At 36.0% G+C, this 25555-nt stretch overlaps 2 protein-coding genes across 2 annotated transcripts; both read right to left on the reverse strand.

Moving 5' to 3' along the window:
* LOC109710227 (DExH-box ATP-dependent RNA helicase DExH3-like) lies at positions 2384-16311 on the reverse strand. Its single transcript, XM_020232720.1, has 19 exons — positions 15818-16311; positions 14699-14853; positions 14504-14591; positions 13884-14129; positions 13273-13368; positions 12453-12641; positions 11702-11861; positions 11473-11603; positions 9337-9504; positions 8985-9257; positions 7123-7317; positions 6764-6967; positions 6607-6676; positions 6348-6496; positions 5310-5618; positions 4765-4824; positions 3932-4084; positions 3696-3806; positions 2384-3243 (listed from the first exon to the last, which is right to left on the reverse strand). The coding sequence occupies exons 1-19, from the start codon at positions 16286-16288 to the stop codon at positions 2782-2784; spliced, it is 3690 nt and encodes a 1229-aa protein (XP_020088309.1). The 5' UTR covers positions 16289-16311; the 3' UTR covers positions 2384-2781.
* LOC109709917 lies at positions 18437-23001 on the reverse strand. Its single transcript, XM_020232294.1, has 8 exons — positions 22520-23001; positions 22255-22414; positions 20217-20417; positions 20065-20129; positions 19940-19967; positions 19750-19847; positions 18877-18963; positions 18437-18785 (listed from the first exon to the last, which is right to left on the reverse strand). Exons 1-8 carry the CDS (start codon positions 22754-22756, stop codon positions 18699-18701), a joined length of 963 nt encoding a protein of 320 aa, XP_020087883.1. The 5' UTR covers positions 22757-23001; the 3' UTR covers positions 18437-18698.

Here is a 25555-nt window from a genome sequence, read left to right on the forward strand (position 1 = left end):
GATGATAAAATTTTCGAATTTAAGATCAAAGATACTGACATTGATCTAGATATTTTAAAATATTTTCTGTCAAAATTTGAATAAATTTAGATTCTTCTACATTGTTAAACTATAAACTGGCCATAATAGTCGCTAAAAATTGACAATTTTAAAATAGTTTAATCATAAAATAAATAATGTCGAAAAAAATATAAAAATTTATTTTCAAGAACTTTAAATATTCTATATCAGTTTTAATCAAATTGACCAACCTAAAATAAAAAAAAGGAGACTATAGCACCAAAATGTCGGTACTATAAAATGTTTGAAGTGCCTTACATTTATTTTAATATAGTTTTTGAAAAAAAAGAAAAATAAAAGGACATGAAGGAGCGCTCCACACGCCATTTGAGTTAGGTGGTACGTTAAATCTCCACAATTTGGAAAAGTGATTTCGTTTTATGTAGATTTTTTTTTTTTTTTTTTTTTTTTTTTGTTATGTATCTATCTCTTTCAAACTGCTCCAAATCCACTACCAAAGTTACATGCATTACACCAACTTTATAGATATATTTAGAACTATCATAGAAAATCCGTCTCTTTTTTGGTTCTCTTGTTGCAAAGTCAATGAGAAGATATTTAATATTAGTGCAATAGAGACATGAAGAGAAAAGATAAGAAAGTGCTTTTTCCTGCAGCTCCTCAAAATGCCAACACTGCAAAGCAAAACGACTTTTCACCAACTAGGTGTAGGCATCAATAATTATTTTTGTTTATACACAAATTGTAAATAAACTTTTGGTAAATAGAAAAGTTTAGCGCTTCTGGAACGCGGAAAAGATAAGAGGAACTTTAAGAGACAAAAGCTTTATGAGAATTATTATATTCACGATAAGATCATCGTATTCGCTGTTCATCACGCGCCTCATAGTTTGAGGACCAAAAGTGTAATTTATTTCTTTTTTTTAATTCTGTCCAAACAAACAAAAAATAATTATGAGTATCATCCTACAGTGACATCGCCAAAACTTATTCTTCGTCACATTCAGCACATGAATCCTAAAATAGTAATAAACAGTGAATTTGACAATCTTGTCGTGTGGATGGTAGGCATAAATTTTTTCCTTCCTTTCAAATGAACCAAGAAAGATTATAAGAATCATCTCCACGATGAGATCGTCAAATCTATCATTCATCATATTCAATACTCGAATCTTAAAATAGTGATAAACGATAAATTTGACAATCTAGCTCACGGTATGAATAATCCCTATAAATTTCTAATTACTTTTAAGACTAGCAAAAATTTTGCAAACACTATCATAGAATTTCTGTTGTTTAAAAGTCAATAAGAAGATTTGAAATATCAGTGCAATTGAGATATGAAGAAAAAAGGTGGGAAAGCGCTTTTCCTCGCAAGCTCCTAAAAATGCCAACACTAACAAAGTGAAAATGACTTTCCACCAACTAGTATTCCACCTGAGTAACTTTTCTGCTGTAACAAATTGTAAGCAAACATGTGGTAAATAAAAAGTTTGGAGCTTCTCCAGAAAACGATTGGAAGCGTTGAGAGAACAAATGGGGTTGTCAAATTTATTGTTTATCATCATCATCATCATCATATTCAGTAGTCAAATTTTATGAGAATCATCTCCACATCATAAAATCTATCGTTCATCACGTTCAGCGCTCAGATGTTAAAATAGTGATGAAAGATTAGTTTGACAATTCCACCGCTTGAATGATTCCCACAAAAGTTACCATCTATCACTGTCCCATGAGGACCCTACTAAAACTAAGGAACCAACCCATTAAAACTAAGGAAGAGTTAAACCCAACCCTAACTAAATAGCTTTCCGCACAGAAGCTCAAATTAGCGTGATCTTTAAGATAATCGCGCTGTAATGAAGACCCAAACACTTGGTTGTACAATTCTGGCTGCTATTTGTCAAAATAGAGAAGTCATTCTAGAAGCTACTCAGATTGACAACACGGCACGCTATTCTGCTGATGTAGCAAACTGCATGCACTCAAAAAAACAAGATTGCACATCATTATGATCAAGCTTGTACATCAATTTGTGGCAGGTTTGAGTATCTGTAGCTTCTACACAAGTGTTATTCCAGTACAACTTGTGGCTACTCTCGGAACAAAAGAAAATCGCACTTCCGTTCTCATTCAAAAGCGGAATCGGACTCGTCAGATCTCCTGATTCATCAGTCATTCCATTTACTGCACTCGTAAACGAAACAAACAGAAGCGGTCGTTCCCATTACGATACCGACCTCTTCAGAATCAGCCTCAGATTCTGGTTCCAATTACGAACCAAACACAGCCAGTTGAAAAGAAAACACAAAAGCCGAGAACGGACCGGAAAAATAAGGAAAGAAACAACATCAAGAGAGGTGTACGATACTAGTGGTAAACTTGTTGGTAAAAGGTATGGACAGTATAAAAATAGGATGCTCCCCCATGAGCAAAATAAGCACATGAAGAGGAGAGGTCGCGTATGATACAAAGGGCCTCCGTCGCCTTTCCGACTACAAACATACATGGTACGCTCTTTCGCAATAGTACCGATTCTTAGGAGTACAACACAAACAAGTATTTCCCCAACCGCACCTTTCTTTTACTATCTTTGGTGTCCCCAACCAATACAACAACCACATTTCCTCACCCCGTAAAATTATCAGGCGCGACCAAAAAATGCTTATCTACGGAGCTGCTTCATGTAGTTTGTTTCCTATCTATTGTCAATCTATGCATTTAAATCAAATGGTCTTCCATTTTTTTTTCCGTTTATCAAGTCCTCCGGTGATGCCTCTTCTTGCGAGATTTGAGCAGCACGGACATGTGATCGACATCTCGCGAGCCGGATGAAGCGCCGCCCATGAGCCACTCAAGAGCCTCGGAAGCCGCCTCCTTCTCCGCGAGCTTCTTGTTGCCGCAGGGCTGCCCGACAAACTGCATCCCATTGAACTCAACGGTGGCTCGGAACAGGCTGTTCTTGAGCTGTTTGGTTTTGTAGGCCGGGTTGTCGTGCCCGGCCCGGGTTAGCAGGGTCTGAAGCTGGCTTTTAGGATTATCACCACCACCACCACTACCACTACCAGATTTTACCGAGAGAAGTGTTTTTGCTTTCTCGGGTTTAAGTTCCTGGCGACCGAAGATGAACCGACCGCTGCATGGGTCCTCAGTGACCAGCAAACGGATGGCCGAAAGGAGCTCCTCGCTGGTTTGGATGTCCATTCTAGGGTTTAGCAGCTGTTGACAAGGAAAAGAAAAATAATTCAGGAATACTTTATCTTAATTGGGGGCAAAATTTGCCCTAATTGATAAAAAATCAACAAGCCAACGGCAAGAATAGTGGAATGTCCTTTAGTCTGCTAGTTTGGCAAGTTGGAACTTCTGCAAAAGTGTTATTTATAATAGAACTATTTGAAGAAGCATTAACACTTTTTTTGATAAAAAATATCATGAAAGATCTCTTCCTAAATAAGAAGCATTGAAATTGAAAGCCATTTCAGCTTCCTGCTGCAGCAAAAACACCAGACTTTTGTATTTTGACTCCAGTTTTTGAAAGTATATGCTTTCTGAAGTAGAGGTAATTCCAGAAGCCAGGTCTAATAGGCACTTACAATTTAATGATTTATTTTAATAAAAAATGCATTCACTGGAAATAAGCAGTGATGTCACAAACTTAGTGGCGTACTTACTTTGCTCTGGATTAATTCGTTGAGTTCGCTCTTGAGGTTCAGATAAGTTGAGGCTAGGTCAGGTTTCATGAAGAATTCCAAGTAACCACCCAACATTTTCAGATGCCCATCCTGTAAAGAAAAAAAAAATATTATGAAACCAAATAAAACAGTCAAAAATAGGTTTTTCTTTAAAAAAAAAAAATCTACATTCGTAGCAATTGATATTCATTAATATTAGTTCAAGAAAAACTTACTAGTCCCCCTCGTGAAATATTCCCTCCAAAGAGCAGCAGCACAGAATCAGATATTGCTGTTGAGTCCCGAAGAAATACTGAATTTACTTTCACCTTCTCATTGAACACTAACCATGGGTACGGAATCCTAGCTTCCCTACCATTGACAGAATTCTGATACAAAGAGAAGAGAAGACACAAGATAATTATTAACTAATTACAATAAAATGTTAAGTAGAAATTTAGAAGGCAAAATGCTCCTTGACCCACTTTAACTTCAGCACAATTTGAGATCATCTGTCAAACGATGAAAATGACATAAAACCCCCTAAACAATCTGATTCGTAGAACATAGCCACGTCTAGAAGTGGGCTTTCTTTTTCTTTTTTTTTTTGGCGACACAATCATTTTGCTCAGGTAGTTTTATGCAAGGTTTTAAGTTCCAATTGGCATGGACCGTGCCCAATGTGCCCGTATCGTGCCACCAAAATATCGGCACAATACGACCTCCGTGTCAATGGCACGACTCAACATCATCTTTTCTTTGAAATTAGCTAGTAGCTATCTTGCTAAAGTGCAAAAAATTTAATATATATATATATATATATATATATTGGTACCAAAAAATATATATATAGGCAATTAGAATATATAGTGTGTCCACACACAGGTAATTTGTGACATATTCCACCATGTTCTCGGCATGATCCCGTACCACAATACCTAAATCCTTGGTTTATGTCATGTTAAATGTTTGGGCGGCATCTCAAAATGCACTAAAGTTCAAGTGGAAGACACCACTGCTGCAGTTAACAGAGGATTAAGATGATCTCAGAAATAGGAAGTTGACTTACCGAGTAAAGCATAACTTGCCCATCCTCCATTGTTTTCAAAGATATCGACTTCTCTTTATTCTGCAAAGTTCCAATTCAGCAAATATGAGTGTTTCTAGTATACAAGAAAGTTCAATGCAGGCATTCTAGTATCACTTTGCCAAAAGCATCAAAGCAGCAATACCAGCGGAACAATTACTGACAATTTTGCCATATGCTACATAGGAAATGGCATTTGACTGAATAGTTAATAAAGAATTAAAAGCAGAGATCAGAAAAGGTCTCCAGACTGAAGATTTAAACTGATTTAATGTGTTTGAGCCTACAAAACTCCATTTCTCACATTTGCCTTCCAAAATTACAAAACTGCCACTCTTCAAAAAGCTTTTTAGGTACAAAACCAAGCTCCTCACAAATTGAGGTAAGTATGTAAATAAAACATTTTGCAGGGTACATAAGAGGATAAATGACTTTGCAGGCATGTGCTTACGGGAAAACTCTATTATTTTTCTACAACTGTGAAAACGGTGGGTAAAATTCACACAAATGTTAGAGAGAGAACTCACCATAACTGAGCAAACACCAGGATACAAGCCCGTGCAAATTACTGCACGGATGAGATTCTCATCATTACTCCACTTATTGCTCGCACTAAAACCTTCATCAACCAAACCAGTATCCTTAAGCAGAAAGTGAAACTGCTTTCTAAGTGAATCGATGGCTTTCATCGTTTGAGCAGAGAGGAAATTCTTCCAGCAGTACTCATATCCAGAATGATCTCTTTCAGCGTCTTTCCAACCATCGAATGCTCGAATCAAAGCGAGATGGTCGCTGTAGTCTCTGCAAGAGAACTGGGCTTTCGCAGAATCTGCAAGCTGCATGGAGCAGGAAGACTAAGATTATATAGTTTAAATAAAGGTATTCTCAACATAAAAGAGAATCAAAACCAAGTAAGAAGAACAGGTAAAGAAGCAAATTTGTTGAAATTGAAATTACATACTAAACATCATGTAGCCTCTACCTTGAACTTCTTGTTTAGGCTCAGCGTTATAACAAATTAATATTGACCTTTCTGAGATCCCTATCCGTTAGCATTCCGTTACACTAAGAAATTCAAGTCTCAAAATGCAAAAGTTGGTAGGGACTAAAGCAAAACAAGAATCAAATGTTAAAAAGCTAGCTCTTCACAAGAAATTATCAATGGTGAGAATACTCCCCAAAAAGAATTTAGTTCGAAACTCCCATTGCCTACCCAAGAAGTCAGTGAAGGAATCTTAGAACCTTTACTATTCCGACATTATGGCGCGACACTTCATATGTTTTTACTTCCACTATTCTATGGAGTTTCCTCGCTGCTCAAGGTGTACAATTCCATAATTCCCAAAATTAGAATAAGTCAGAATGTTAGCAAAGAGATTTCAAATATTAAATATTTGTTGGGATCCCGCTAAATGAGTGTTCACCAGCGATATTTGTGCTACTGTAACTGGATAACAGATGGAACTAAGCTTTACTATGAGAGTGAGAAAGAGAGGGAGGGAGAGAGAAAGCAGATAACACTACTAAAGATTGGTAAATAAGCAATTGAAAAAATTTGCACTTACATCCTTCTTGTCAAATGGAGTCAAAAATGGATCCCTCACACTCAGGCCAGCGACAACTGTTAGCACAGGATCAAGGCAGTTAAAAATAGCCCCATGAATGAGCATCTTCCCTAACTTAGGTTCCACCGGAAGCATTGACAAGTGTCGACCTGTTAAGTATTAGATGCATTAAATTGCTGTTAATGCACATTTGAAAAGGTTAAGGCAAATATGGGTCAGGTATTAATGAGTAAGCACTGGGAAAAGAGAATTACAGTACCTAGAAGAGTTAACTCCTCATTCTCATCCAGTGCACCTATTATTTTTAGATATTCAATGGCATTTTGTACCTGCAATGATTAGGCAGACTACATGTTCAATTACTTGGACCATTAAGACGGATATAAAGAAGTACAGAAGAAAGGCGCTGATGATACCGATAGTGATTCTGGCGACTGTAATGCTCTAGATAAAAATTCCGAGATGCTTCCAAGCCGCAAACTTTTTATTTGCAAACAGAGGGACTGTAACGGTGTTCTTAAAAGCTCTGGCAGTTGGTAATCAGCAAATGCTTCATATACACATCGTGGATAAAGATGGTAACACTCTCCAGGCTGAACACGGCCAGCTCTTCCTCTCCTCTGCATAGTGAACAACCATAGATAATGAAACACATTGAATAAACCCAACGAACCACCTTCAACTATCTAATTTCATTAGAAAGTTTCTGCTCTATGTATGTATGGGAGACCTAAGACTCAGAATGAAAAGATAGTAGTTAGATATAGTTTGTTACTTGTCGAGCTGAAGCCTTGGAGATCCATGTAGGAAGCAAACAAGGGGTATTATTCAATGCATCATAGGATGTCTCTTTTGCCTTTCCGCAATCAACAACAAACACAACATCATTAATCGTGATACTAGTCTCAGCCAAATTGGTGGCAAGAACAATCTTCCGCACACCATCTTCAGGCTTTACAAATATCAGTTTCTGCATTACATTAAAAAATAGATACAATCAGGGACATAATATGGATAAAAGGCAGAAAAGTTTAATGGTAAAAAGAATTTAAAAAATATATACAAAAAGAGAGCATCTTGAATAAAGAAAGGACATATATGAAACATGAGAAAGATCGACAATGTTTGCATGAAAATAGTTCCCGATTAGCCTGGAAGTTGGCAATAACTAATCCATTAGAAAGAAACATTAGCAACCAATTTCAAAGCAGTTGCACCTCCAACAATGTCAAACAATAAAAATTGTTTAGCCAGTCTTCACAAGCATACCAAGTATAATTTTGTAACTCATGCTTTGCCTTCAAAATATCCAACTACACTGCCTTATAGCATTAACAAACAGAGTCCAATCCCATCTTCTCAATTGTACGGATTTACATTATGTTCTTCAGGTCAGATTGGAAAAATAGACCCAAACTGCTCAAGGTTATAGTCAAGATAGTAGCATGTAAATTATAAGCTATAAGATTCTAACAAGTGAAAACACTAGTCAGTATGCATGATAGATGGCTGAAGCACTAAAATTGAATCAGCAAACTTCGTACAATTTCCCGTTGGAAATAGAGTTGGCCTTGAATCAAAACAACATATAAGTAAACAAAGGATTGTCGTGCCAATAGCACAGACCATGCCGATGGTGCACGGCACAGCGGCCTGGAACGTGCCAATGTCTGCATGCCCCCTGTGCTAGTGGCACGCCACGAGCACTTTGGTACACATTGGCGTAGATTTTTTTATTAAATTATCATGAAAAATTAGTTTCCTAGAGTGTTCTTATATCTCTAATGATTGCAAAAATATTTTCTATATTATATCTCGCACTATTTACTAGAAATAGAGTCATAAACATCATAATAACTAAAAAAATATATTTTATATTTATTATGAAAGTATATACATGAAACCAAAACCAAAATCATAACTGAAAAAAATTTTGTAGGAAAACACTATCATGGGTAAATACACTAGATCTAAAATGATAAAAGAAATTGGAGAAAATCTTCTTATTTGTATTTTATTTACCTAAAGTCGGTCTTATTATGCAATGGAGCTTAATAATTGCTCCAAATGTAAGTAGATTTACAAGATCTACATATTTTACGTATGGAAAAACTTTTATAAAACTATTTACCTAAACAAAACTCAAAAAGATTTCTAAAAATCCAAAACAAACCATTTTGTCGAGACGGTGCCAGCATGACCACGTGCCACATACCAGCACAGCCTCGGCACGGTACGGCGCAGGACGGCATGGGCAATCCTTGAAGTAAACTGAAAATGACAAAAAGTTCTTCGCTGGAAACCTCGCAAGAACGAACCTTTTTGTGTAAGGCACAAAGTATATATTTCTCTGAGGTTTTATGAATTCAACCACATAACAATTCACCCATAAGTAGACGGTAGGCCAAATTTGATCATTACATAAAATTATGATCTTACAGCATAACGAACATATCAAACATTTTAATACTACATGAGGATCTAAAGCCAAGTCCAGAAGCAGAATCCGAAAAAATAATAATAATAATGTTCACACATGCATCAAGAGCCACTCTCAGAATACTAGTGGCACAAACAAGATGAAATAAATAGATGCACAAAATCAATAGCTGTAGATTCATGGAGGTAACAGTGTACCTGCTCTGAGCTAGCCATGGAACCATGACATGCAAGTAGCAAAACCTTGGTAGGATCCCCAAGAAGCGGATTAGCTTGCAATTGCTCTTTTAGAGAATTAATGTCATCCCACCCAGTCATAAACACCAAAATAGCACCAGGTCTTTCTTTTCTACATATATGACATAAAACGCTCTCTATCAAGTTAAACCCTATTGAATCTGGGTTCCAGCATCCTAGTGATTCACGAGTCCTCGAACTATAGTCCCTAAAATCAGCAGCTTCCAGTGCATCCTGTTATAACAGAAGTTCGAAACATAATCATTTATAAGGAACGGTTTTACTATTTAAGATTAGTAAGACTTTTCCATACTTCAACAACAGATGCAATCTGGCTCTTCCTCTTCCTCAGAGCTTGTTTTTGCATTTTCCAACTTTTTTCTTGTCCATAGTCATCGATCTGATTGTAAGGTGTCAATCTGTGTCCTGTTATTTCGAGCACATTCTCCAAAAATTGAGTTCGAACAGGGTAGGTAAAACCCTGCAATACAACCAAGAAAAAAAAAAAGAAATATCACATCTAAAAGATACAGCTAACGTTTCATGCAAGAGCAAAGGAAAAGGCATTTCAGCTAAACAAGGTGGTTTTTAACTAAATACACTTGGAACAAACAACATTATATAAATTTATAAAAGGTGAAAAATACTTCATCTGATCAAAAGAGAAATCTATAACAGGACATTCTAAACGATCAAAACATTTTTATCAGAAAGTTAAGAGCACTGGTTTTCATCAGATAATCCGAGTGTAAGAAGTTAAGAAAAGTTCTGAACAGGAGGCTGCAGACAAGATCAATAAACTTATCTATACAATCACAACCAATTAAAGTAATATTTTAATAAATTAACTGTTGCTGATACATGGGTTACTATGTAAGGAAGGAGGAGACATAAAGGATCTTTTAGACAAAAACAAAACTGCGATGTAACTTTTCTATGAAGATCAATTTTAAGTTGTAATATAGATATCTAATGACGCACAAGAAAAAGGACTTCATGATTTCCAATCATGTGACAACCATTACTGCACATTATAAAAATGCTGACATAATCAAAATCATCTTATTTATCAATAAATTGCATAAGAACTTTAACCTAGTGTACACAAAGTAATGCCATAGGAGGAAGGCAAGCATCAAACTGTTCTGTGGTACATTCTTAACCAAAAGGCAAAGAATATAAGATAATAAAGCAGTTTTCTATAGGAAGCTCTATAAAAGCACAGTTCATCTTAAGATGCCGAAGCAGAAATGAGCAGCAACAGATGGCCAACATAAGAAAAATATTAGCGAAACTCCAGGACATATCATCTTTTATTCCAGGAAAAGTATCATTTGCCAAGAGAAGAGTTAACAAACTTTCACATACCTCTTCCTACACATGGCTTCAATGATGACAAAGCTTTAAACATTCATTTAAACATGGTAAAAATACTAGGAAAATATCTAATGTCATTATACAGTTGTTGATCAAAATTTTTCTTAATCAACTTGCAAATTTCCATGTACTTTTGAATATCTAGATATCTCTCTTGGAGGTTTCAGCCAATTCAAAGGCCAGGTAAATTGGGACTGTTGAAATTGCATTTAGAAAACCATTTCATAAAGTGATTTAGTTAAATCCCAAGATTCCGTCTCTTTTCTTACCACTTACTTTCCACTCTTCGGCTTGAAGACTTTTCCTCCTGCTCTACAACTACTGTCTACTTCTTTCTCTCTCTTCTGCCGTCGTTTTTTCTTCTACTTTATTCTCTTATTCCCTCTACTGGTCCTTTCCATCTCTATCAAGGAATTCATCATGCTGAAGATTCCAGTTTTCCTAGATTACTGCACTCTGGGAACACACTAAATTTTCTATTTGAAATGACAAGACTGTCACAGTGCAACTCAGGTTGGGAGGGTTGTATGGGGATTATGGCTTCTTCCTAATAAGGACAGAAAGAATCTCATTTCCATCAGATAGAGGAATGACAAAACCCCTACCCCACGATACTGTAAGATGCTTACGGGTCAGGCATCAAGAACACTGTCATCACTTCCCTTTAAGTTCCTTATGCCCAAGTTACACCGTGACTATCCTGCCATTTTGTACAGATTATGTAGAGCACCCGTGGAATGTTAGGATTCATGAAATGAATGACCCCTTGCAGCCTTCCGATCTGACATTTCACTAAATAACGCTTACCAACTAAGAATCGATTGTGAGAATAGAATCAGTTTATGTTATCCATTATGCATAAGGTCAAAGAGAAAACAAACCATTCCCAAAAAAGATGCCTGAGTAAGAGATGTCAATACACTCAATACCGAAAAATCATGCGGAAGTTCAGAAGAAAACGATATTGGAAATATGAACCCCGAAAGTACATAATTAGGAATGCAAGAAAAGGATGAATAACTACGCAAAAGTTACGGAGTTAACTATGCAAACACTAGGCTCATGTACTCACAGGTATGTGTATCATTGGAGCCCCACCAAAGTAGGAAGAAAATAGCTCAGCATTGAGAGTTGCACTCATTAGTATGAGTCGAAGTTCAGGCCGACGCGGAAGGAGGTCTTTCAGAACAATAAGAAGGAAATCTGGCAACAAGTCAATGAAAAAATAAGCTGACCAATCTTTTCAAATTCACCAAAAAAAAAAATGGAATAACTTTTGTTTTAGAGCAGAGCAGGAGAACCTTCATTCATGCCACGTTCATGAATTTCATCTACAACAACATGGGTTACGCCTTTCAAATTTCTGTCCACAAGCAATCTCCTTAAGAGGATTCCTGTGGTGCAGAACAACAGGCGAGTATCCCTCCCTTTCATACCTTCTAATCGAACTTTATAGCCAACCTACAATAATTAGATACACGAAAGGCATTTATAAAAAGTGGCATGTAAGTCATAAAACTACAACAACATAACGAAATATCGCTTTCAGGAGAAAAAAAAACATTACTTAGCACTGGGGAAAAAGTAGCAACAACACAGTTGCAAATTGGGATCTAAAGAGCAGTCACTTCATGCAAGTGCTTAAGAGACTTTTTACATACATATATACCAACAAAATCATATACACTCCTTGAAAGTGCAGCTTCTTTCAAAAATAGCCTTATCATAAGATGGAAAACCGTCCATCGGTCCATGTCAGGGAGGGAAATTGGTTATGCACTAGAATATTTTTTAAACTGGAGCATTTTTCTCATTATGCAGGTATAAATGTAAAAAAAAATAAAAATAAAGGTTTTAAAGGATATATAAGAAATTCAGATTTTGAAAGGATATAGATATGCAGGCGGATAAATTTTAAAGGCATGTATATGTAACTATATTAAAGTCTAAATTAGGGCAACCTCCAAATACTTGCTCCCAAAATCCCTACTTCAGAGGAAGTATAACAGGGTAATGATCCTTTCAGAGTACTAAGGGTGAAAGAAAACTCACAGATTCACCCAACTTTTCTCCTCTTTCAGCAGCAACTCTTTCAGAAACAGCCATCGCAGATATTCGTCTCGGCTGAGTACAGATGATACTGCAGGTAGCTCCACGAGCAGCATCAATCTCGGATTCTAAGATGTACTGAGGTAGTTGGGTTGTCTTCCCACATCCTGTTTCACCTGAAACAACAATCACCTGCGGAACCAAAGGGATATTGACATTATTATTGTTTCATAGAAAGGCCAAAGGTGCTTTAAAACTATCAGAATCACAAAAAAAGAAACTTTGCTGAAAATTAGTATATAGTTCAGGGAAAAAAAAAAAAAAAAAGGATAAACATTGAAAGAAATCCTTAGACAAAAAAGAGAAAAGGCTGTTGTTATATAAATAATCAGGAAAAGAATCGCAAATGAGTAGACATGTCTAATAATGAGTATTCGTCTTGATTAAGATTACATCACAAAAGCCATTGTACATTACCAAGAGTTGGTTACCGACTTATTGTAATAGGTTAAAGTATAAGAAGAGACAACAGAAATTCAAACATGAAGCAGACCGAAAACGCACCTTAAACCTCATAAACTGCACGTAAGCAGAAATTTGCACAATACACAATAATTAATCCATGAAAAGTGAGAGAAAAAGAACTCGAAGAAGATTTGCATGCAATTTACCATGTCTATTAAAATAATGACATTGAAAAAGCCTAATGATAAATGCTAAATGCAGCCATATAGAGAAATATATAAAGAAATTGCACCAAAAAGAAAGATAGCTAGACATTGAGTTCAGAAAAAAATAATAATAATTATCATAAGAACAAGACCTGATTCTGAGATACAGCTTCTAACAATGCTTCTCTTTCTTTAAAAGCAGGAAGACTTCGTCGAAATTCTAGCATCTTTTGACCTTCTGATGATTCCTACAGAAGAACAAAACTTGTCAAGAATCACTCGCGCTCTCATTTTATGGTCATAATAAAAGACCAAAATTACTTGAGCACAATTATTCCAGGAAATAAAATTGGTGCGGAAACAAAGACATATTTAGACAATTTTAGCACACAATAGATCAGTAAATGATTACGTAATCAACCTCATAGGATAGAGTATAGACCAAGGCAAAGAAACATCTGGATGTGGCAAAAATAACTTGCCAAATGTAAAATTCTACCAGGCAGATATAAAACTAAGGCAGGCATCTCAGCTTAGAAAGGAAGAACTAATCAGTGGCAGCCGGAAGAAAACTAAGTCAATTATATAAACTGCTTCACAATGCTGGAACAGCAGGGAAGTTAGAAGTCTAAATGACTTTTATCTACATAATAGGTTTCATGCTAAGTATCTTTAAATCTATCATTATGACTATATAACTAGGTAGATAAAAATAGACAGCAGTAAGCCTATCGAAGATAATATTGCCTAAAACCAGACAAACCTGCCAAGCCTGTTGCTGATTACGCAGTTGCAAACTTCTTCTTCGTAGAATTTTTTCCATAACAACACTAGTGGAAGTCTGAGGGTCAGGGCGGTCGAAAAGGCCTTCATCAGTGGCGAAACTGTCGGAGCTGCTTGACCTTGAAAAGGGAACACTAGACAAGCACCCACGGTTTGCGTGCTTTCGGACAAGGTATTCTCTCAGCAAACTATCAACTTCTCTGTGCAACCCACCAGGAATAGACACCTACAAAGTTTAGATGCCACATAAGAAGAGCTTCTTAAGAACAATTACGCAAATTATATTCCACCGTCCCCCAAATTCCTCAACTTGCACTCTAGAGGTTATCAGGTAGTACATTTGGCCAAGGACCTTTTTGCCTAGCTGGAGCTTTTGCACACAAATGTCGTTTGAGTAGAACTATTGGACAAACCATTGACAACATTCCCATTATTTATCCTGCCACATCTTATTCTTGCACAGAAGTAAAAGCTTTAGATTGAAGCTTCTCCTAGATATTCTTACCAAAGTGGAGAAATCATTCCACAAGCCAAACAAACAGGCACTAAAGAAATATGGTAGAAAATAGCATTAAAAAGTAAATCGTCAGTTGGGCTTACCTCTCTTTGTGGTCTTTTCTCATCAAGATCCGATCTGTAGTTAGGAAGAGGCAACTTACTAAAAACCACCACTTTCGCATACTGGCGGCTGAAAGCAATAGTAAACATACAATTATCAAAATGAGGAACAATAAATTACTGGAAATTATGCTTACATGTTAGATTTTAGACAAAAGAAAGGAAACACAAGGGTACCTGTACAAGCCCATCCTATCAGCTAATGCTGCAAGTTGTTCATAGTCACGTCTGTCCTTTCTCTCCCTTGATACCACTTCTTGCTCACTTTCATTTCGCAAAAGCATGCTTAGTTTCCACTTCCATTCATCAACATTGTCAAGAGTAGAAGAACCCTAATAGGATCATCAAAAGAACAAAAACAATCACAAAACAAACTCAAAAGAGTAAAAACATATCAAAATTGGTGAAAACATTAATCTATATAAAGTGAGGAGATCGATCGTGATGGGGGCAAAAAGAAGCAAAAGCATTTCCCATCACAAGCTAATATCCACCAGAGCCTCACGACATGTTCTCATAAGTTCTACAGATCTGAATATCTTCTTAGTTGCACACATAATGCACAATTCAAGACAGAGATAAAACTTCCTACATTCCTGACTAAGTTACATAGGAAAAACCCACCAATAAGAACCACTTCCAATCCGAATGTATTGAAACTGGATTAACTTAATAGCCAATACAAGAGTTAGCAAATGTCATTGCTCCAAAAGTACCAAAATGCTATACATTTTGTTCTTAAGGGTTTCGAAAAGTAAAAAAACATCATAGATTGCATAGAGTTTCTAGTCGGATGCCTCATTAGACAATCTTAACAGAAATGTTTCACATCTTGTTCATTTTGCGACGAACGTTCCATAGATAAAAGGCATCTAATCACAAAATATTTTTTTTATATATAGTTTGATAATACTAATCAAAATCAACGGTATGAATCACCAATTTAGGTGATCTATAAATGAATTTTACTAGAGTTCAGCAAATAGTGTTTTAGTAAAAACTGACATTCTTATGTATGAAATTCAAACCTATTGGAACAGAGTACAAGAGAGCCATTAACCAATTGGAACTAACATGCAGACTCTTTCGAATGTGAAATTACTACGAAAATTTGCCATGCTTTTTCCCACCGACTTAAAGTATACCACCATCAAGTCCCAAATCCCCGGATTGGAAAGTTGTACAAATTCAAGATTTTTGTGTCAATCCATCTTACAATGAATCCAAAATTCCCATTCCTAGGCGACTTCCTTAAACACTACGAAACGAAACGGACACGGAGGAGATGAAACCGACCTTGTTGGCACCCGCGGAGCACTCCCAATCCCGATCGGAGTCGTCGTCCGAGCAGTCGTCGTACGCGGACCGCGCGTAATGCGCGCTCTGCTGCCGGAAGTACGGGAACCCGTCGCCGGCGCCGCCCGGCGAGCTGCGGCGCACGGCGCTCCGGCCGCCGCCGCCGTCGCGCCAGTCGGAGTCGGCGGCGGAGGCGGATCGTGGCGGCTCGGCGAGGGAGCCGTTGGCGGAGGCGATGACGGAGCGGAGGCGGGGGATGGGCGGGACGTAGACCCCGCCCTTCATGGCTCCGAGGTTGCTAGGGTTTGCGTAGGGGCTAGGGTTTCGGAGGGGGAGGAGGGTATTAGGGTTAGGACTACGGTTAGGGCTTCGGAGGAGTGGGGAGCGGAGAGGGAGTAGAGGAGACGGAGTTGTTGGGGAGAGTCGGGGGCGCATGCGGACGCGGCCCCTTAAGACGGCGGCGAAGAGCATGATAACGGCTCACATCTCGCGTGCTCCCGCCGCTTTATATATCGTGACCCGAGATAAGTTGTGTAAGGAGTGGTGTAATTTTTGTTGTTGTTTTTTTTTCTAGTTTGGAAATGTGAATTAACTAGAATTCGAACTTGAGACCTCGGATACCAATCATTAAATTCTTTGCCACTTGCACTAGGAATGGTCGGTAGCATGGAAAGTTGTATTACACCGAGTAGTGAGTGGACCTAATTGAGCCGAGCCTAATAGGGCGCAATTTCAATATATAGGCCCGGGTCCAGTCCGACCCGGCATGGCACGTCCGGTGCAATCTGATGGGCCTAAAAAAAGCCCAAGCCTGCCCGGTCATGGACCTCAAGGCTTAGGGCCTCCTTCTTATATAATATATATAAATTTTAAAATTGTAATATAATAAGACAATAGGTATCGTTTGGTTCGAGAATAAATTTTTTTGGTTATTTCTGGAATAGGTACAACTTCCAAGATAAGCAGGAATAAGGTCAATTTTACGTTTGGTTGAAAAGTGGGTTATTTTCCAGAATAAGAAAAATAGTGTTTGGATAGTTAGATAGGAATAATAGGAATAAAAGTGATTATAGTAGTTAAATAATAATATTTTATATAATTAATTAATATCAAAATATTAAGTAAATGATATTTAATAAATTAAGTAACTAATTTATCATGAATATTGTAAGATAATCATAAATGCTAATTAATAAATTAATTACGAGATTAATTAATGATTAATCAATTAATCATGAGTACTAATAAATTATCTAACTATAAATAATTTGATAAGTTAACAAATTAGGCTAATAAATTAATATATTAGTAAATTAATTAATTAATTAATTATTTAATTAGTTATATTGGTCAAAATATTAATTTATTAATCAATAAAGATATTAGTTATTGTATAAACACACTAATAAATAATTATTAATTTATCTAATATTTTATTATTAAATTAGTTAATTATTAATTTAGCTAATTTGTAAATAAAATGATATATAATATATTAATTACTAAAATTTTATTATTAAATTAGTAGAGGTATAAAGAGAAGAAATTATTATTCCACCAAAAGGGTGGAACAACAATTCCCCCTCTTTTAACGGGTTATTCTAGAATAACCCGTTAAGAGAGGGATTAAATAAACCCATTCTCTCTTCTAGTGTTTGGATGAATTAGAGGGATAAAGTGGTCTATTCCCACTTTATCCCTCAACCAAAGACAATAAGGTATCGTTTGGTTCGAGGATAAGCAAAAAGTGGCTATTCCAGAAATAGGTATAAATTGAGGTATAAGCGGGGATTAGATTAATTTTGCATTTGGATGAAAATTGGGTTATTCCTGGGAATAAAAAAAATAGCGTTTGGTTAGGTAAGATGGAATAAGAAAGATAGTGGGTTTTACAAATAAAAAATAATCATATTATCCTCTATTATATTTGAATTTAAATTTTTAAATTTAAAATTTTAACTTTGAAATTTCAAAATTTGAAATTTAAAATCTCAAATTTTAAATTCAAAATTTTAAATTTTAAATTTCAAACTTTAAATTTAATATCAAATTTGAATTTGAAAAATATAAAATATCAAAATTTAAATTTCAAATTTAAAATATTAAAATTTAAATTTAAAATTTAAAATTTAAAACTTTAATTTTGAGATTATAAATTATAAATTTTAAAAAATTTAAATTTTAAATTTTTAAAATAAGAATAGGGATGGGAACAATTAATAAAAATAATTTATTATAATAAATTTATAAATTTTTTTAAAATTCTACGTAAACTTAAATTTAATAAAAAGAATTTATTATAATATTTAAATATAAATAATACGTATTAATATAGTACAATTAATAATTTTATAATAAAAATTATGTATTATAATATATAACATATTATATTTATATAATTTAGTTTTAATTCAATTTATAATTTTAATTAAGTTTGAAATTAAGTATTGGAATAGTACTATTTCACCAAAATGATGGAATAGTAAATTCCTTGCTATTCCGGGATAACCGTGAATAGCAACATTTGATCGGGATAAAATATCCCGGTAAAATATCATCCCGTTTGGCGGAATAACGGGGATAACTTTCGTTATCCCCGCTTATTTTCCGAATCAAATGGCGCCTAACGGCCTAAGGATCTAATCATCCCAGATGGTATAGAAGTGATTTTTGCGAAGAGCTATTCCAAAAGACGCTTATAGTCTTTTCGCTAAAATCATCCTCTTACAGCTTCCAACCAAAGGCCAAAGCAGAAACTCTGAACTAGAGCTTCTGTTTTTGGGGTCCAAAACCTCATTATGGCTTCCCACCACTGCACAATCATATTCTTACGGCATCTCAAGGTTAATTTTGTTGTTCCGGAAGCCTCAGCAAACAGGTGTTAAAAATTTAAACAAGGAATGGCCAACTGTAGTACCTGAAGCAAGTTAACAACCCAATACCATGTGGAGCATGTTGGTGTGTAGTTCTGCATGTATTATATAACCCATGTGAATATCCTCTAACATAATCTAAGTAGTCGAAGAAATTATTTAAAAATCACCACAAAAGTAACTTACCTTTGCAACCTGCAATACAAGGAATGCCATCCACACAAAGACAAGAAGACCAAGCTCCTTCCAGCATACATTCTCTAGTATTGGGACCTGTGAGACTTAAAATATTAGCCTTCTAATCTTTGAGTCATGACAATTTAATTTAACGAATGTTTGGCACAGCTAGACTTTTGCAGAAGTTTTGATTGAGTTGAGCTTTTCGAAAATGCACCAGCATCTTCATTAAAATCCACTTAGGGACCGTTTGGTTAGATGTAATTATAAATGTAGTGTAGTTAAAAATGCATGCAGTTGAAAATGTAGCAGTTACAACTACATGTATCTTGTTTGGTTGGATGTAGTAGAAAACGCTGTAAGTATAAATAATTTATTTGGCTGCATGCAGTTGATAAATAATTTTTAAAATTTTATAATTTTTATATATAATGGTGAGATTACCTACAATGTGAAAAAAAAATAAGTTTTGTTTAAAAAATAATTGAGCAAGTAAGCATGTCTTTTATTTAAAGTTACTCTCTCCAACTGCTGCAGTTGGAACTACGGCCAATTTGGGCGTAGTTCGAACTGCTGCAGTTGGGCCTCCTCCTGCAATTTCTACTGCAGCAATTAAATTTAAATACATCAAACCAAACACCGAATTTGCATTTGCATGCAGTTACAACTGCAGTGCAGTTGCAACTACATGCAACCAAACGGCCTCAAAGAAACTTCAAATTGAAGCTTCTATCTCTAGGACCTAGAATCTCCTCACTTCAGCCTCTTGCTGCAGCAGAAGCACCGAGTTTTTGGTTTGGCAAACATCTGGCAGGTGCTTTTTGAGAGTAGAGAAGCTGTTTCAGCAGTCCAGTAAAATGCATAGATATTCTCTCATGTTACCTCTCGGTCGCCATTCATCTTAGTCACATTTCGCTCACCATTGCCTGGACCAGAAGGACCAGAAGGAAGTGGTTGGTATTCCACTTCACTCGCCCGACCTGCAAAATAAGTATCACAAAAATGATCAAATGTTTCTGTTACTGAGAGGAAATGACAGTCGGAATAATTTGATTATGTTTTGCATGCTTACCACTCGATTCTAAGCGTTTGGCGGTCTCCTGAGATGAGCAACCAACATGAAGTAAAATTAACATCAAATTAGAGCTAAGGAGTCGGACGATAATGAGATGATGATTAGAGCGAGAAGAACATTACCTTCTTGATAATTGTCTCTTTCTTCCAACTCTCCACACCCTTCATAAATGCCTTAATTGATGTGCCTACGATGTGTTACTAAATTAAGTACAGAGAGTTTATTTAATCGTAACAAGATCAGAAACATCACATTTTCAAACGACCGAAAATACCTAAGAAGAGGATGATCAGAAGCACGGTGACCATCCAGTCGGGAAATATTACATTAAATATGACACCGAGGCTGATTCCGAGCATAAGCATGGGTTGGACAAGTAATGCCAAGTCGTAATCGATAATTGGCATATCCAAAGTTGGATGCCTCAGCTTGAGATTGTAGTAAACGGTCGATGCGGCTGCACCCATGATCATACCTGGCCAAAGAGTGCAAGATCAGGATTTGATCTCAGCTATTAAATTGTACGCATTTTCTTCTGTTTAAACGTTTGAATCAACACAACCAACATGAAAAAGGAAATAAAGAACATAACTAACAATACATGATGATCGCAAGAAATAAGAAAAATGTTAAAAGTTACCTTGCAGTTTACTTTGCTTTCAGAAATTTGCAGGTAGTATTAACTATTAACAGAGCTTAACATTTTCGTTGAACAGAAAAAAAACATATGGAATATTCCTTTCAGATAATTGAATTTTTCATTCGATTATGGCATGTTTTGTTGAAATAAGTTTTAAAAAATACTGTCAAGTTGTTCATAAGTAAATGAAAACAACAGTACAGTTAAATAGTAGAATCAAAATTGTAAACTTCAAAAATCAATTTCAAAATATGCAGTAGTTACCGACCGTCCCTAGAGCAAGTGGCAAAGGGCTTGGTGGTCGGTACCCGAGACCCAAGTTCGAATTCTAGTTGATTCACATTTCTAGCTAAGTTTATTTCTAAATGGAATAAACGAAGCGGGTAGCGTGCTACCTATCTCTCAAAAAAAAAAAAAAAAAAAAAAAAATGCAGTAGTTTAAGTAATATCTACACATAACCCAAAACCCAGTGTTTGATTTATTCTAAATCTAAGCATATCCCCTCTATTCCTTAACAAACTTTAATCCCATACAACTCAGGAAATTGCAACAATTAATAAATGCAGGAAATTAAGAGATTAAGACAGGGCAAAAGAATACAAAAAGTGGGTCATAGTTCATAGTTGCAATAAAAGCATTGATTGTACTAAAGAGGTGCTTCAGTTGAAAACATGACACTTTACCAAGGTAATTGTTGAGATTGATATATTTCTCAAAAATTACGGTTGCTTCAGCTTAACTAAATATTACATCAAACATATATATTTTATTAATAATTATCCCACTACTATATGTAATTGTACACTTACTAACAAAATCAAAGATTCCAAGATAGTAGGAATATAATCATTAAATTAAAAATGCCATGGCAAATAAAGTGACCCTTCTCAAACTAGTGGTAAACTTCAATTTATTATTCTGTGGTTTAGCATGTTTCCACTTTACCATTTTATAATTTAAAAAATTATAGTTAACTACCATTTGGCTTTATTTTTGTTTCGATATTAGTCCAGCTATAATTTATAAAATAAAATAGAATAATAAAATAATATCATTTGCAAAAAGTATCGCTTTGCTATCATATTTAATAGACAGGGCAATTGCTTATATACTCCTAAAAAGTTTTCGACTTTCTGATTTACTTTTTTTAGAAGGTTAATATTAAAAATACCTTTTTAACGTTTCAAGTTATTTCAAATATACTGCTAGAATTAAATTCTATTAGTGAACTGTTAGCAACAGCCGTTATCTCTATGAAATTACTATTTTGCCCTTTCAAATATATCCTTCTACTACTATTACCTACCTTTCTTATCCCTATAGGGACAAAAAAAAGTATTTTAATTTTTTGTCTTTTCAAATATACCTTTCTATCTTCACCGGTTTTTCTTATTTATCCTTAAAAGAAGTATTTTAAATTTTTTTAACTTAGATAAAAATTTAACCCGGATTTAATCAAAGATAATTAAACGGATACTAACAGCAAGAATATTTTTGAATAACGGAAAACTATACAAAGGGTATATTTGAAATAAAAAAGAAAGTATTGATAAATGGGATATTCAAAAGTTTTCAGAGGCATAATAAAGAATAAAACTATAAAATAATTAAGAGATTTTACCCCAAAAACTAAAATGGTGAGCATAATAAGAAATTTAAATAAGAGCTTACATTTTGATAATGCGGTAGAGGATTTGGGATCGAATCCGATAATCAGAGTAAGCATGGGAACGAAAATCCCTCCACCACCGACTCCTCCCACGCTCCCAAACGCCGCTCCCATGAATCCGATCACGGATCCCAACACGATCCTCCACCCAAATTCCATAGGCTATTTTCGAATTCAAATAAAAAAAACGCAAACAAATTCATCTCAAATCAAATTCAAATCCAATTTTCATCGACCAAAAAAAAAAAAAAATCTGATTAAATTTACCGGCCAAACGTGTTGGTACGAGGATCCATCGGATCGCCACAGAAAATCGGCGAGCCGGAGGAAGTAATCGGGGACGATCGAGCCGCTTCTAGAAGCTTCTCCCGAGGCTTCGACTTCGGATCGGCGATCCGCGGACGCGATCGCCGAGGCGAAGAGGAGGCTCATCCCCACCGCCGCCGCCGCCGCCGCCGCCGCCGCCGCCGAGGAATCCGATCTCCGACACCATTTCCTCGCCATGCGCCGCGAAAAAGAAAAAATCGGGAAATGATCGCGCGATCCCGAGCCCGAGCGCGTAGGGCAAAGAGACGAGGAGGAAGAGGGAGCGAAGCGCCGATCAAATCGGGGCCAAATTTAGGATCGGGGGAGACGACGACGAAGAAATAGAGGAAGGGGGAAACCGTATCGGCGATATATCGGCCGATATTCGGCGATTTATCGGGGGATAATAACGTTTCGGAATCGGCGCGTCGGAACGCGAAACCCGCTACNATAAAGGTCGTATTGAGAGAGAGAGAAAAAAAAAAAAAAAAAAAAAAAAAAAAAAAAAATAATTTCTAGTGGTGATGTAAGGAGAAAGAAATACATGGAAAATTCTTTCCACAAATCTTCTATACATCCACTCTACATTCCACTAAAAATTATCTGTTCTAAGTAGTAAATATTAATGCCAATATTTTAAGAGTCATTTGGTTAGATAAACTTCAAAGCACAATATAGGTATAAATATATATATAAATATAAATATATAGTCGAAAATGCAGCGGTTATAGTTATATATGTATACTTGGCAATGAAATTACATCCAAAGAAGAGATACCATTTTTTGTTTGTTTAAGATGCCGATGGGTATATAAGATAGCCCTTTGAGTAGTGTAATGCTCACCAATTGCTGCATTTCCACTTGCGTCTAAATAACCGATCATCCCTAAAGCAAGTGGCAAAAGATTTGATGGTTAGTACCCGAGGTCCCAAGTTCGAATCCTAGTTGATTCACTTTTCAAGCTAAGTTTATTTCTAAATGAAATAAACGAAGCGAGTAACGTGCTACCTATCTCTCAAAAAATAAAAACACATAAATAAAAAATGCAATAGTTGGACCTCATTTATAGTGTAGTTGGGTGTACTTACATTATACTACGCTGTATTTTACAGTTTTTTGTACTTTCTATATTGTATTATTTTTTCAAAAAACTTTATATATTTTTTGTATTTATTTTGAGTCTGATTATTTAGTTATTTCTGATCGGTTTAGATTTAGAGATATATTAGAATTTATTATCTTCAATTATAGTAAGATTCCGGTACAAACCCTACACATATAAATATGCATTTGACTAATATAATTAGTTTTTACAGTTAACTAATAATATTTTTATTTTTGTCAAAGAATTGTGTTTTTTTGTGTATCTGTCGTGCAGTTCTTATACTATTTCCTTCTCAACACGGTTTAGATCTGCACCAAAATATATTTTTATTGACTTGGACTTCTATTTCAATTGACCCTAAAAATGAAAGTTGAAATTCGGCAAACTACTGGCATTTTTCTTTTTTTTTTTTCTTTGAGAAAAAACGATGATAGCTAGAATGCGTGCAGTGGGTGACGTCCTCGCTAGAGGGGGAGGTGTGAAGCTCGTCGAGCAGCGAAATAAAAAGAAATTTGCTAGCGACACAGCCCACCAACAAGTGATCAACAGTCTCCAGGTCAGCACCACACATGACACACCCAATATTACCCAACCATCCCCTTTTTAGGAGGTTGTCCATAGTAGGCAGTCTCTTTTTTAGGACAAGCCAGAAAAAAAAACTTTGACTTTAGTCGGAATCTTCAATCTCCAATGGCAGGCGTTGTGGCATATTTGACACCCCCGATCCTCATGAGCGAATACATGGATTTGATAGTAAACTTGTTTCCTGCGCTCCATCTACAATAGATAGCATCAGGGTGGTTTTCGACTCGAAAGTTTGTGAGGGTGTTCTTCAGCTCCATAATACTCTGCATGTTACATTGTGTGTTTCTTCTCGCTCCTCTCAGCATCTTTCTACACTGCCATCCTAAGGCAGAGAAGTATTCACTGATGCGAACCTCTTTGTTGTTTACAAGAGAAAAAATATCTGGAAAGTACGACCTTAGGGATGCATCACCACACCATCTACCTGCCCAAAAATCAATGAGTAGTCCGCCTCCCAATTCGTAGCTCAGTCCACTTTTGAAGACTTCCTTCAGCTCTACCACGTTCTTCTACCATTGTGAGGCCGGTCGAAAAGAGCTTCCCTCTAGCAGTGGTCTTCTTCTATTGCAGTATAGACTTCTTATAAGCTTAGTCCATTGTAATCCCCGTTTAGTGAGAAAGCGCCACCACCATTTAGCAAGTAAAGCATCATTCATGGTGGCCAAGTCCTTAACATCTAAGCCATACAGACACCCCCGGTATAACTCGTCTAGCTCATACACTTGTTTTTCCAAGCAACCATAGAGACACCCCCGGTATAGCTCGTCCGTCCTTTCCAAAAGAAGTCCCTTCGCAACGCCTTCATCCGCTTTAAAACCCATTTCGGTGCTTTGAAGATAGAGAGAAAATGCATCGGCAGATTAGAAAGAACTGAATTGACCAGTGTTAATCGACCACCTCTAGAAAGGAGCTTAGTCTGCTATCCATCAATCCTCCTTTGGAAACTATAAATGACTCCGACCAAATCTTATCTCCATAGTTTTGGTTTTGAGTTTTTTTCTTTCTTCTCTTCAATTCTCTCCTATTCCCACCCACATCAATGCATAATTGTTTGCAAACTTCTTGAGCTAGACACAAAAGAGGTATATATATATATTGCTAGGCTCTTGCTTTTTCGAAAGCACGGAAGCCTCCATACTTGTAAGTTGTTTTCGATGATAGAATATTTGATTCGATGATCGGCTCTATTAGACATAATCTACGTTATTAAAACTATTTGGAAACCAAATTTTATTATTTTTTGACTTCATTTGCCTAGTAAATAAGTAGTCTAAAAATGAGCGGTTGAAAATAAAAATCTCATAAA

Source organism: Ananas comosus, linkage group 5 (genome assembly GCF_001540865.1).
Source record: "Ananas comosus cultivar F153 linkage group 5, ASM154086v1, whole genome shotgun sequence".
NCBI lineage: Eukaryota > Viridiplantae > Streptophyta > Magnoliopsida > Poales > Bromeliaceae > Ananas > Ananas comosus.